This window comes from Euleptes europaea, chromosome 5 (genome assembly GCF_029931775.1).
Source record: "Euleptes europaea isolate rEulEur1 chromosome 5, rEulEur1.hap1, whole genome shotgun sequence".
Lineage (NCBI taxonomy): Eukaryota > Metazoa > Chordata > Lepidosauria > Squamata > Sphaerodactylidae > Euleptes > Euleptes europaea.
In genome coordinates, this window is record NC_079316.1 from 81,129,049 (window position 1) to 81,143,586 (window position 14,538).

Consider the following 14,538-nt stretch of genomic DNA (forward strand, 5'->3'; position numbering starts at 1 on the left):
GCACAAACCTTTAAGCTGGTGGTAAATAGTACTTGCTCCTGTGCACTTCTCAAAATGCTGCAGGAGAGTTTCTGAGAACAACCAAATCAGACATAAATAATGTGCAAGAATAACCTAAATTATATAGCCTTCTTTGAAGTTTCCAGTTTGTTCAAGCCATCATTACTGGGCCAAATATTCCGTGCACATTTTTAATTCCCTAAAAAGATATATTTCTGTACTACATGTATAAGGGCATACTAAGGTTGGTGTTAAATCATATAATTTTTATTAAAAATCAGCATATTCAATAAGTACTGTACCAATTTTGCTTTTTGTAACGGCGTTGGAAAGGTGTGCAAAAAAAATAATATATATGTCTGCAACAGACAGCTAAGAGGGGTTGCAACAGAAATATAGCAAGTGGACCCTTCCAAAGTCCTAAGAGGTGAGTTATGCAGATGTAAGCTGATCGCTGCTTATTAGATTTGGCTCCCAATCAAGCTTGCATGACGACAAGGAATTAACCTTTAAATCCAGCCTCTTACCTAGAGAAACCTTTACATGCAGGTTTTACCTTTGCTATTCATGGATACCCTTGATGTACATTGTTATATTGCCCTATGAATGACATGTGAAAAATTTGATGATTTTAAATTAATGTTAAATGTAAATAGAGAACGACAAATGGTCAGCTGAGCTATGAACTATGTAAAAATACATTCAGGAATACATTTGAAACTGCATTGTTTATTGCATGGCATATTCAATTTCCAACTTTCAAAATGAGACTACTTTATTTGCCACTGTTTTCCCTGATGGATTAACTGTAAATTTCATGCAATGACATTCTAATGAAAAGTTCTGCTGTGAATTCCCTTTGCTTGGAGACCAAACACTGTCTTTATTCTTGTGCAGAGTGTGTCTTAAGATACATAAATCCATTGTAATATGTCATGCTGAAATTTGAAATTGGGGGGGGGGGAGTGCTGGAAAGGGCCGTCAAGTTGCACCCAATTTACGGCAATTGCATAGGATTTTCGATACAAGAGATGAACAGAGGTGCCATGGCCTGCCTCCGCATAGCAACCCTGAACTTCCTTGGTAGTCTCCCATCTAAGTACTAACCAGGGCTGACCCTGCTTAGCTTCCAAGATCTGACAAGATCGGGCTAGCCTGCATCATTCAGGTCAGGCCAGGGAAGGAAAGAAACAAGAAAGGCTCAAATGTTATATGGTCTTGTGTGTTCAGGATTACATTCTAAAACAGGATTACCATTCATTCACTGCTAAGGGGATCAGAAACCATGGATACTATGCAAGCCACGTGTACTTTTCCCCTTGATGAGTCATCGTCTCTCTTTCTTAAAACAAGGTGTGATGAACTTGACCATTCCGGGATCAGAACAAAAAGTATCTATGCAGGTGGTCTGAGAGGGGTCAACCAAGTACAAAATCTTTTAAAAAAAATTTTTTTTACAATGATTTAAAAGAAAATACTATTTCAAATTCCTGTGTCAAAGATCAACTAAAAGTTTTTTTTAATGGACTCCATCTTGTTCTACCCTCCAGCAGAAGGCAAGTTAAGGGTTCTGCATAAGCAGAGAACTTCCCAGATACACAGAATAACATTTGTACATAATAATAACAACAAGAACAAAAAAAACACATCCCCACCCCTCCAACCAGCCCTGGGAAGATTAGAGCATGTTTGGTGCACAGCAGGAAGCATCAAAATACTTATTATCAATTTAAAAAGGGGGAGGGAGGAGGAGATCCCAGTTCCTCCTCAAGCTCCCCCCCATAGCACGGGGAGGGGGAGTTACCAAAAACCCTCCCATGCAGCAAATCCTCAAGTTCAGGGCTACATGAGCAGCTTTGTGTTTAGCAGTCAACAGGTTAGATCCACAGGGATGCCAGGTGGCTTGGAGTTCATCAGCCAGCTCATGGCAAGGCTCACTTGTGCACGCGGCTGCGAGCAACACGATCCCATCACTTCCAGTAAACTTCCCGAAGCACCACAGCGCGATGGAACGATTTACCACTCAAATGAGGGTTTGAGTTTTAAATCATCCCGTTGCGCTATGGCACTTGTGGAAGTCAACCGGAAGTGACGGGATTGTGTTGCTCATGGCCGCACATGTGATCCTCGCCCCCCAAATTTCCCACCAGAGGAGAGGGGAGAATTGGCAACCCTATATATCCAGCCAGGTTTTTCATTCAATGTCACTCCCCTTCCTTCCTCCATCCCCACAGCCCCTATTGCTGTTGTATGTGCAGGCAGATCTCATGATTCCCAGCTTAGCCTTTTTGGTAGTAGTCAGTGGGAAGTCCCTTTTTCAGCACTGGAAAAGCTTGTTGGATTGAACCCCTTTCTATAATTTCACTTGTGCTGCAGTGCTCAAATTAAGAGGTTCTGGACTAGGTGAATCAGAAGCCAGCTAGGATTTAATTCAAGGGCCTCTCATCCATCCCCACAACCCCCCAGTCCTGCACTATGGGAAAGTGATTTCATAATCAAGTCCCTTTAAAGAACATTTATCTATACAGAGGCATATGAAATCTGAATACTGGTGCTAATGTCATGTATTCTGAAGCACAACGTAACAAAAATAATTCCATATTTCAAAGGATTTAATTGTAAATACAATAACAATGAAATGATCGACTAGTCCTAAATATAATTATTTAGGATAATTCCAACTGATTCCAATGGGCATTTTAATCAGTGTACTTCCAGTCACTTCGGGGTTGTAGGGCTGTAGTCCACAGTACATTTGCAGGCCATTAAAATATGTATAACATAGTTCCAAGAAAAGGTTTTTAGCAATAGAGAGTTATTTGGTCCTGGAAACACAGCCGCACCTCTGCTAGAAATCTGAGGTGACTCAAACAGGCCAGAGGAATCTATTCAAGGTGCTCACATGAGGCCAGCCCCGCTTCTTACAATGATCAGCAACTGTGACATGGTGGCTGCTATGCCAGCAAAGGGGCTGGACGCCGGGAAAGGGAAGACCCACAGCCTTAAATAAGCCCTGAAACATTCCCTGTCTTCCTCCCAAAGCACTTCACATAATTGCGCTAAACTCAATTATCATTTCTCAGTACATGTGGGAGTTTTACCAAGATGGTGACAGAGTAACAACTTCTGTCTGAACGTCTCCTGAGGTTTTGTCTGTTTATGCCATTTTTCTATATTTCTTCTCCTTTTATTTAAATTGGTTGAGAGAGAGTGAAATTGCTTTGAAGCTGCCCAGAAGAGAGACTGTTATATGTAAGAGTTTTTCTATTTTGAGATAAGATATGCTTACTAAACTCTTATGACTGGGCAACTGAGAGGGGTTGATAACTCTGAGTGGCTACATCTGAAAGGCTGCTTAAAGATGCTGTTAAAACATCTAAATTAATCAGTGCTTGTAACCAGCTGTTTGATAAGATCTGCTTTTTAGCGCAGATAAAGACTTTTATAGAGTGGAGACTGTAATAAGGAAAGTTGCCTTTTTTCAGTACACATGGTGGGCTTTTTAAAAATAACATTCACCAACTTCTATGCACCTGTTACTTTTCATCTTACAGTGCCGAAACCAGCAAAAAATATCAACGCTTCACAATGTAAATATTTTTAAGCCCCTACTGAGACCACATTAATTCAAATTTGAAACTCCTATGTCAAAAAGGCCAAGCAAAGATTTGCTGAATAATTAAAAGCACACTGAAAGAGAAATGAGTTGCATCTCATTCGATGTTCATCTGTGGATTCTGAGGAAGCATGAAGAAATTGAGATCTCCACGCTGTATTTCAGAGAAACAAGTCTTGAAAGTACTCGTCAAATTCTTCCTCCCTGTAAAATAAAAGCACGCACATTTGTTTCAGGAACATGGATGCATTTTATTTACTGCCACTGAGGGCATTTCAAAGTGCTAGTTGATGATGTGTTAAGTCGGTGGTTCTCAACCTTTTTTGCTCCATTCCCCCCTTTCACCATTGCTCAGAATATAATTCCCCCCTTCCCAAAATAGTCTAACAACAACCAAAAAAACACTACAATTTTACAGATTGCACATAATCCACAGGACATCACTCTGCTGAATAGTGGTCTAAATTCCCCCCCTGGAACCCTACAATTCCCCCCTGGGGGGGAATTCCCCCCTTGCTGAGAATCCCTGTCTTAAGTGGATTCATGGGGCTCGTCAAGCAAAAAATAATGATTGGTACATATTACTATAATAGCATATGATTCAGGAATCATGAAATTATAGTGGTATTGCACATGGGCCCATATCAGTTCTGCAAACAGGTATAGTAACAGCACTGCCAATATTGTTAGGGCATTCCAACATATTAAGTAGCTACGAAAAGGAACTGCATGACCGACACTGAAAAGCCCACTGGATGACTGGTATGTGAGGGTGCAGCACACAAAGGAAGAGGGAGTATTTACTAACAATTGCTCATCATTTCCTCATAGGTGCAGAGGAGAGGCTACAGTTTTGAAGTTCTAATACCACAGCAACTAGTGAAGATTAGATGGAGGATTGGAAAGATCCAGTTCTTTTTTTGTTACTGTTCTTTGGAGGGACTACAGTGAACGAGGAGTGAACTTTGAGATTATCGATCTATAGGAAAATTATACTTATAGGTTTATTCTTTGAACAGACATTATAATTTTAGAGATGGAAAACTGTCAGTCCCAGCACTGACCGTGTTTTTTCTTCTGTCTCTTGCAGAGGACCCTTCCAAAAATCACCATCTGAGGGACCATCTTGGTCATCACTATTGGCCGAACCTGTTCAATAATACGACTTGAAAATTAGTTAAAATAACTTCTACTCCATTCATTTATACATTTTAAATTATGTCTGATTAACAAGAGTTCCTTAATATATCTGGTAATGAAGAAAACACTGCACACAAGGCCTGAAAAAAAATTGCCACTTAATCCACAAGTCAGTTAAAGTGCTGTTCTTGAATTATAACCAAGGGAAGTAAAATGTCCATTAAAATATGGTAAGAATTGGGAAAATAGAAACCATTCCCCCCCACCTTGCTCCAGTTTGGGCTCTGTCTCCAGGTCCCCTTCTTCTTCAACACCAGCTTGCTGGCAGATGAGAGGAAACGAAGACCAGCAGGAATCTGATTTACTCCTTTCTTATCTCTGCACCTCCCCCAATTTGGCATTGTCTCATCTGCCAACCATTTCCAGTAGTAAAAAAGAGCGAGAGTCCAGTAGCACCTTAAAGACTAACAAAAGTTCTGGCAGGGTATGAGCTTTTGTGAGCCAATGCTCAATTCTTCAGGTACCCTGCTCATTCCCTGCCAGAAATTTTGTTATAGTCTTTAAGGTGCTACTGGACTCTTGCTCTTTTCTATTACTACTGACAGACTAACACAGCTACTACCCAGCATGATCCATTTCCAGCAGGTATTGTAGTTGCTGCAGCAACATACAGTGGTGGCTAAACTGTCGATGCTTTTGCTTTTCAGTATCTGTGCACAGTTGAGGGCAGCAGGAAAAGAGGAAGACCCTACAAGAGATGTTGACTCAGTAAAGGAAGCCACAGCCTTCAATTTGCAAGATCTGAGCAAGGCTGTCAAAGATAGGACATTTTGGAGGACTTTCATTCATAGGGTCACTATGAGTCGGAAGCGACTTGACAGCACTTAACACACACACACATCTGTGCACAGTAACGGGGTGGGGGGGGAAGAGTTTACTCCCAAATTCATCTTGTTTAACCAAGTCAGATTTTCCAGCAGATCTGGGGATTCCCCTGGATTTGCAAACCAAATGTAAGAGTCAGGACAGGGCCCACTTTGCAGATCTATCTACCCACACAGGGGTCAATGCTTCACTATTCGAAACAGTGATCTGTACACGTTCATAAATACATGCAGCTACACTGGTTTGGTTTATGTTTCCGTACTCTAGCCTAACTGGATTGTGAATAAATAATGCTATCACTTACTATCTGTATAGCCCATTTGAATGTTAAAGCACCATATATATTATCTCGACAGGATGTTTTTTCAAATCCCAGATAAAATCTCTCTTTAATACCAAGTGAGATTTGGACAACATGCACACAAACACAAAACTAGTTGCTAGTGCATTACTTTTGACTAAGGCGAAGTGTGCAACATTCTCTGATCTATATCCTGTTGTCAAAATCAGGATGCCTAATAACAGACTGATCCACTGCTCTGGAAATATTTTTTAGAAATATTCAGCTGGAAAAGAGAGTTGGCTACTAAGGCTATTGGTTAGACTGCCAGCTTTTTAGGGAACGCGTGAAAGCAACATACAATTTCCTTCCTTCAAATTAATGACATTTCTTTCCCAAAGTAGAGACTAATGATCAATTTTAAACTCAAAGATTCTCAGTTCCCGTCTCACAGCTTTTCACATTCTCAGTCTTTCATTTTGCTAATGAACAGAAAGGACATTTAAACCGAAAGAACTGAAAACAACACTATTAATTATTATTATTATTTTCAAACTGTTGAAAATCACTTGAATTACTTACCTTTATCAGAATCATCTGATTCTTCTGACTCTTGATCTGTAAATAGCCACCTTACAATTAGATTATTACATAAATATTTAATTCTATGAATATTAAGAAGAGTAGAAGTGTTGGTTTTTATATCCCGCTTTTCTCTACTGAAAGGAGTCTCAAAGCGGCTCACTATCACCTTGCCTTCCTCCCACCCACAACAGGCACCCTGTGAGGTAGGTGAGGCTGAGAGAGTTCTGAGAGAACTGTGACTAGCCCAAGGTCACCCAGCAGGCTTCATGTGGAGGAGTGGGGAATCAAACCTGGTTCTCCAGATTAGAGTCCGCCACTCATGTGGAAGAGCGGGGAATCGAACCCAGTTCTTCAGATTAGAGTCCGCCACTCTTAACCACTACGCCAGGCTGGCTCTCAAGTGACAGAAATTCCTCTTAAGTGACAGATATTCCACTTTTGCCAGTAACAGTTGCTATTTTAGGCAATCCAAAGGAAATGCCAGAAAAGTCTGACATTTGCTGGTAAACCTCAAGAACGTGCCCAGTCCATCCTTATTTCTAACGTTTATCAGTAAACACTATAAAAGCATCATTAACACAGGATTAGTGGTAATATAATGCTAGCAGTTTGCAGAATTATGCCCCCCCCACGTGCCTTGTTGCATGTAAATCCCTCCTCCACACATGCTTCACCACTATTTCTCATTATGAACTGACCACTAACTATGGATAAACCTGAGTTAGACGGACCCCACAGTTAGGGTTTATCACAGTTAACGTCAGTATACCATGGTTAAGGATAACAGGGAAAGAACTGAACAAATGCAAACGCAAGAGCAGAGGACCTGGGAAGGTAGAAATGTACCATTCTGTGGCCCATTTCCAATCCTCTAAATCACAGTTAATGAATGCCTAGTCATACAACTGTGCTGCCCATAATCATTTTACATTTACCAGGAGATCTACAGTGGTGCTAAGACACATTTTGTGAATACTGTTTGCTTCTCCCTTTTTAGCTGCCTTTTTGGAATGCCTTTGCAAAAAAATGCAAAACTGTGCTTACAGGAACAGGTATAACAGAGGTACAGAGAACATACCCCTACTGCCCAGGTAACCAGGTGACCCTCCCTCACCCAGATTCAGTCAAATGTTATGTGCTACTTGAGGCAGAATGCAGATTCTCATGCACCCCTAAAAGCACATCCCTCTAAAAGTGTTGCAGAGAGAATGAGAAAAATCCTGGCCACATCCTTCTCCAACTGTTTCTATCAACTGAGCTGGATCAGCCATGCAGGACAACAAAACCGCTAGGGCTGCACAGTGAAAGAAAAGGATCGCTGGTCTCTTTGTCTCAGTAATGGCATATGCTTTGTTTGCCCTCAGCTACCTACCCTGCAGACCAATTTTACACATTATGCAGTACAAAGTTGGGTCTGAGGTCCCCACCCTATGTAACAGCTCTGAGTTTCTGAATTGGGCTGGCTGCAATGCACACCCCACTGAAATCAACCCTTTCTGCAACAAAGCTGCAACGGGGTGCTTAACCATTCACCTTCAAAAGTTATAACTATCTGAAGAATCTTTTTCTTGGCCTTCCATATCAGAACTAATTTCTACTACAGTCAGTCCTACTGAGTACAACACTAATTGTCAAAGTCCTTGCTATTTACCAAAATACAAAACATTTCAATTATTCATATTTAAATTTAATAAACATTGAGGGATGTTACCGTCATGTTTCTTTTTTGTCTTGTGTTTTCGTGGTGAAGATAATTTCGCCTTCTTACTTTTTAGCGCTTTAGAGCTCTGTTCGGAGCTTGCTCTCTTCTTCTTTGGTTTGACTTCTTTTCTCCTTTAAAACAGAAATAAATCTCGGAGTTATGCTAGTGTGCCCATTCCATTACAAATACACACATGCATAAATGGAATTATTCAAGAAAGGTATCCTTAAACTTTTCAACCACTGGGCCTGTAGGCTTGAGTTTTAAAGTTAAGCGACTGAATTGTGTTGGAAAAGTGATGAATAAAACTTAAATAAGGAAAATACCTTTCCTATATGTATTAATAAAATAATAAAGGTTTGGCTCCACCTTTGCAAACAGGGCCAAATTTTAGCAGTACTCAAGAGGGGGTCTATTTTATACACACATCAGAGGCAGTAAATGATATATTACCTGTGGTGAAAATTTAATTTGTAAGAGCATTCTGGACAGAGCCCTAAAAAAAAAAAGTGAGAATATCTTAGTGAGGTAAAGGTTTGATAGCAATTATCTCCATACATCATCTTCCGGTTTTTCACATTTGAAATTTTATATGGTAACCAAAAGTGTAAGTATTAGAGCCTTTTTAATTAAAAAATGTAAAAACTATCTAAGAACCTTAATTTAAAATCTGTAATACATGAATATACCAAGGGATTTTTAAAGTCTCTTTTTGAAGTGCTCCTATGGAGCTAAAAAAATGTACTTCACATTTCCCTGACTTCCAAACATTCTGGGGGTCTTGGTGTAGAAGCTGCTGTACGTCAAACTATAATCACATATTATAAAGAAGCAGCTCTCAAATTAAGCTGAGAATTGATTATTTTCTGCAGTGAAGAACATTGGATGAAAAACTTTCAGCCGCTCATTCAGATAAATGTTGGAATCTCCAGTGAATATATTATATAAAACTGGAAATTGTTAATCTACAATAATCCAAGAATGAGAGTTGAACTAGATGGATACCGAGATACCCTCACATTCTATAATTCCATTATTGACGCAGTAAGACCATACAGGGAAAAGCAGAAATATCCTTACCTCTCCTGATATACCCCCTCAAAGAGCATTACACTCTTCAAATAACAACCTGCTGGAGATCCCCAGCCCGAGAGACATCTGGCTGACCTCGACCAGGGCCTTTTTGGCCCTGGCTCCAGCTTGGTGGAACTCTCCGTCAGCTGAGACCCGGGCCCTGAGGGATTTAATTCAATTCCACAAGGCCTGTAAAATGGTGTTGTTCCGCCAGGCCCATGGTTGAGGGCAGCGACAGTTCCACCATGACGGGCCTCCCTGCTGCACCGCCTGCCATTTTCTGCATCTTGTATTGGTCAATCTCGGCCTTCCACCTGACTGGGACATCACCAGTACCAATTTTAAATGGCATCATTGGACTCTTGGTTTAATTGTTTAACTGTGAGGATGTCTTTATTGGTTTTAATGATATTAATTTATTGCTATTGTATTTTAACTGATGTACACTGCCAAGAGCCCAACTTTGGTCGGGAAAAAATGGCTTAGAAATCAAATCAATAAAATAATGCCGCCTAGGAAACTTTAACTGACACAGACAACCACCCAGACTTGTCCTTGGTAGTGTGGAAGCCATTTGACATGAGGCATGCATCAGCAGGGGATCCATCCCTGAAACTCTGGCTCCACTAGCCATCTGACAAGGCTAGACTGGTGATAGGTATGCACGTTCTACAGCAATCAGTGGCTCAGCTATGTCAAGACTAGCTTTAAATCAAACTAGACAGCACCTTCTGTCTTGGAATTTTCCTTTAATCAAAGCTTTTAAATGACCACCTGTAAAAACATAATGGTCTTTTCTATTTTGTGTGCACCTTAACCTTAAAAACACAGCTACTGATGTCAAAACTACGTGAAGGACTCACTCAATTTAACAAGCGCATTTTTCTTTTCCTCATGCTCAACGTAACCAAAATTCACCTCCCAACTCTTCAGGCCTTCCTTTTCATCACAGTGTTTACTGCCACAGGTAAACTGTCCTGCAACGAGGTCAGAAACAAATAACTGAAATAATTAGTTCATGATTTGTTTTATAAACATAAAACATATGTGTTTAACATTGCACAATATTAGCAAAGAAGAACAGTTTAACAGATTAGGGTAGTTCAAGTGAGGTCTAATCACTTTGGCATTTTGCTCAGGTAAGGGCAAAGAAAAAGGAATGTATTATGTCACATTTATTATTAAACAAGTGTAAGGGAAGTGTTTCCCAGATCTTCCACGAGTTTTTGCTTAGCAAGGAGCAAAGGTTCTGAGTCTGCCTGGAATCTAAGTGAGAAAGTAGTTTCCAAAACAGGTTAGGAACCTACAGTGCTCAAAAAACTTGCCTACTGGATAGACAGGTATCAGTGGTGGCTAGGAGAACTTTATATCGGCTTGGATTCAACCTACCTTCAACATGTCTCCTTTTGGAGGAAGACACACTTAAGTTGGAAGAAGGTGTCACACTTTGCTCAATGGAGTGGTAGGATAGGGGCAGAAACCCACCCATCAACTGCAACTTACTCCCCTTTCTGGAGAATAGGCTGACTGATGGTTTTATAAACTTTAGGACTGACTGCTGTAATGCCGTTGATGTGGGGCTGCCCTTGAAAATGACTTGGAAACTTCAACTAGTGCAGGGTGTGATTATTAACCTCTTGATAGAGATTAGAACAAATATAGGCACCTCGGCAACCTATCTGTAGTAACTGTATTAGTTTCCCATTAATTTCAAGATGCTGGTTCTTCGTTCTGAAGCCCTTCATGGCCTGTGATCTCTCAGAACATTTTCCCTGTACAAGCTCAGCCCCTGCCTATGTTCTGTGGGACGTTACCAGCTCCATGTGTCCATACCCCAGGAAGTAAAGTAATTTACTTTATCATCATTGCTCAAGGCTGAAAGGACTTGCTTTATCATCATTGCTCAAGGCTGTGGAATTATCTTCCTGAAGGAATTTTGAGCTGTTTTGGTCTTCTACAGTTTGCAGTGGTGACTGAAGAGGCAGTAGGGTAGCCTTGTGTTGGTGATGATTTCCTTGTTTTTAATTCATTTTTAATGGCTTTGTTTTTCTTGCAAGCTCAGTAAACATATGCTGAAGTGCACAAGCAATAATTTAATGGAAACATTCTGGGACTTACTACCAAGAACAAAATGTGGCACTTGTATGCCCCGCCCCCAATCCAGAGCATGCCCAAGGGAACGTTGACTTTTTCCCTTTGGGAAACCACACTCTCCCATATATCACAATCTTAATTATTCTTAAAACTCCCTGGAGTTTCCAAACAGCAGGACTGCCTGCTGGGGGGGAGTGAAGGAAAGGCTCTCGTTCAAAACAAACATGTGAAATACCCTCCTGGGCAGACACTACTAATCAAGCAGTTTTCTGGACATGCGGTGTATGGCCAGTGCATTATTTTATGTTTCAAAATGCTTACTTTCAGAAGAACCACCTCAATAACAAGCTAAACAGCTTTGTTTAAGAAGGCCCTGCTAAATAAAACCACAACATTTCATTGGGTTGTGTTCACATAGTCATGGTGAGGATCTGCATTAATAAGCTCACCTCCAGGACTGTTTTTGAAAGATTAACCTCAAAATGGTCTGCCTAAGCAGCTAACCAATGGATTGGCAGTGTCCTCAGATACTTCAGTTCTGCGGCTTCAAACTGACTGAAATGCTAACACTTGGACCAAAGGATACAGAGCTGCTGCTCATAAACTTCAACAAACTCATTCAGACTTCACAAATCCTCATTCAAGAAAAGGCAATGAACAAAACCCTTTGTTTTGCATCCCTGCAAAATTTAAATGAGTAAACAGTCATTTTTCATAAAGGAAATACATTTCCATCTGCACTTACAGAGATACCGTGACAGTATAAAAACTTACTGGTTTTAATAGTTTAAGATTGTAGGCGGTGTTATTAATCTGATTGCCCAGGAAATAAAATACAGCTTATAAACTATACAACCTACACGTTTTCAATAAACAGACCTCCTTATCAAGTAGGAAACTCCCCCGAGAATTTGTTTAATAACTCTGAAAAATGCATGTCTATGGCTCAATAAAATGTCACTTGGGGAGGCTCATCTGAGGAACAGGTTTGGTTCATTTAAGGATCCAAATGAGCATCTTATTTGCTGCTGGGAAGGAATTTGTTCCTAGATCAGATTGGCTAGTGACGCTGCATCTGCCGTGATTGCTGGAATTCTTTGCTGGCGGCATGATGTCACATACCATGCTCTTGGCTTCTGGCAAACCTTTAGACTCAAATCATTTGTGCTCTGTAAAATGCAGGAAGATTTAAATATAAAGTGCAAATCAACCTTCTTGCCTGGTCAATCAACTCATTAACTCAGCACAAACAGCCTTTTTTTCAAAAGGCCTTAAAACAGCCTTTTTTTCAAACATCAGAAACCAGATCCTCGCACATCTAAGACTGCCCTTCGCATCTGCACATCCACAGAGCCCTTCAAGTGATATGAGTAAATTCACTCCCAAATCATGCAGCTTATGGTCAAAGGGTTATTGGGAGCATCCCACCCTGAGATATTAGGTTGGACTCAAAGCACTTTCTCACCATTTCCGCTCATATGATTCTATGAAAATTACAGATGGAATAGTAAATGCTCATTATATTAACACCAGAGTATCTCCCAGTAATGTAGGCATATAAAAGTGGTGTAATATAGTGCTTCATGATGTTAAACTGGCACAACAGTCCAAGGCCCACACCCTAAACTGATGGAGCAAAACCTCAGCTATCTTTTACATTGGCTAGAGGTTTGACTTGGACCAGAGAAATCTGGGTTTAAATCTCTACTCTGGCATAAAGCACACTGGGTGACCTTGGGCCAATCACTCACTGGTCTTTTACGCATGGCTGTTTCACTTGCCGTCACCCCTCCGATGACTTTAGGTCATTGCTTGGATTTTGCTCGGACGTTTCCAACCGTCCCCTGCGTTTTGCCCGTGTTTTTAAATTAAGGATAAAACAGGTCCCTCAAAACGAGGGTAAAGGCAGGAGGAGAGCGACGGCTGGAAACGGCATGCATAATCCAAACAAAGAACCGAAGTCGTCGGAGGGGTGACCACGTGTAGGGTGTACGGTTTATAAGCTGTATTTTATTTCCTGGGCACTCAGGTTAATAACACAGCTTACAATCTTAAACTATTAAAACTGATAAGTTTTTATACTGTCACGGTATCTCTGTAAGTGCAATTGAAAAAGCATTTTCATTATGAAAAATGACTGTTTACTCATTTAAATTTTGCAGGGATGCAAAACAATGGGTTTTGTTCATTGCCTTTTCTTGAATGAGGATTTATGAAGTCTGAATGAGTTTGTTGAAGTATATGAGCTGTGGTGATGGAACCAGCACTATGCTGGGACAACCTAATCAATAATCACTTGCTTCAAGGGAGTACTGTGGGCTTGCTGGGTTGTACATATATAATTAAATTGTATTTTGGTTTGAGTATTTTATTTTATGAACTGCTCTGAGTCCCCAGAATGGAAAAGATAAATTTAATTAAAATTTATTTACATTATAAACTCTGAAGCCGCCCAGTATGGCTCCTACTGGCTTTCTTTTGTTAGGATGACTGACCTGTATTAAGCCATTTTTTATTGCTTTCCTGAAAAGAGATTTGCAGTTACCTCTTGAACATAGTTTTCTGGCCAAGATAATGGTTGCGTAATATATGCTTTCCAATTCAGTTTTAGAATATATTCAAGTTCGCAAAAATATTTACAGTGGGGGGGGGGAAACCTTGGTTTTTGAAGGTAAATATAACATTTTATTAATTGTTGGTGAAATTAACGAATACTAGCACACAGTAAGAAAAGATGTTCCATTAAAACTAAATACTACTGTTCTCAGTAGCCTGCAGTTTTTCACCCATACTGGTAAAAGCTCAGGTTTTACACAGGTATACTTGCTTTAAGTTTTCATAGCTTAACAGGAAGAGTAGCATCTGACTGTTTCCCATATATGACATGCAATATAGGTTTAATACTAGTCTGTTTTGAGAATAATAAAAATGTATTAAAAGTGTTTCAAGAATAACAATACAATCCTAAGAAGAGTTATACCCTTCTAAGTCCAATGAAGTCAATTGGCTTAGAAAGGGGCAAGTCTGTTTAGGATTGCACTGTAAATTCAGGAAAACGTATTGCACGCAGCTACTTCAAGACGACCTTATTCCAGTGTTAAACATTTGTGCCCCTTAGTGGTGAACTATATTATTAATCTGTGCCAACAACTGCAGCCTTTG

General features: G+C 40.2%; 3 protein-coding genes across 3 annotated transcripts in view; 2 read left to right on the forward strand and 1 right to left on the reverse strand.

The window, feature by feature from the left end:
• The window catches only part of PDE6C (phosphodiesterase 6C), a 73,459-nt gene extending 71,367 nt beyond the window's left edge, over positions 1-2,092 (forward strand). Inside the window, exon 23 of the mRNA XM_056850485.1 lies at positions 1,841-2,092. Coding sequence (XP_056706463.1) covers positions 1,841-2,092 — 252 coding nt within the window. The remainder of the gene's footprint in view (positions 1-1,840) is intronic.
• The window catches only part of LGI1 (leucine rich glioma inactivated 1), a 290,579-nt gene that overhangs the window by 213,028 nt on the left and 63,013 nt on the right, over positions 1-14,538 (forward strand). The gene's annotated exons all lie outside the window — the stretch shown is intronic.
• LOC130478340 (protein FRA10AC1) overlaps positions 3,756-14,538 on the reverse strand; it is a 28,715-nt gene continuing 17,932 nt past the window's right edge. The window contains exons 9-14 of the mRNA XM_056850486.1: positions 10,146-10,259; positions 8,662-8,704; positions 8,218-8,339; positions 6,504-6,539; positions 4,681-4,765; positions 3,756-3,820 (exon numbers count right to left, since the gene is read on the reverse strand). Of these exons, the coding sequence (XP_056706464.1) occupies positions 3,778-3,820; positions 4,681-4,765; positions 6,504-6,539; positions 8,218-8,339; positions 8,662-8,704; positions 10,146-10,259 (443 nt within the window). The 3' untranslated portion in view covers positions 3,756-3,777. The remainder of the gene's footprint in view (positions 3,821-4,680; positions 4,766-6,503; positions 6,540-8,217; positions 8,340-8,661; positions 8,705-10,145; positions 10,260-14,538) is intronic.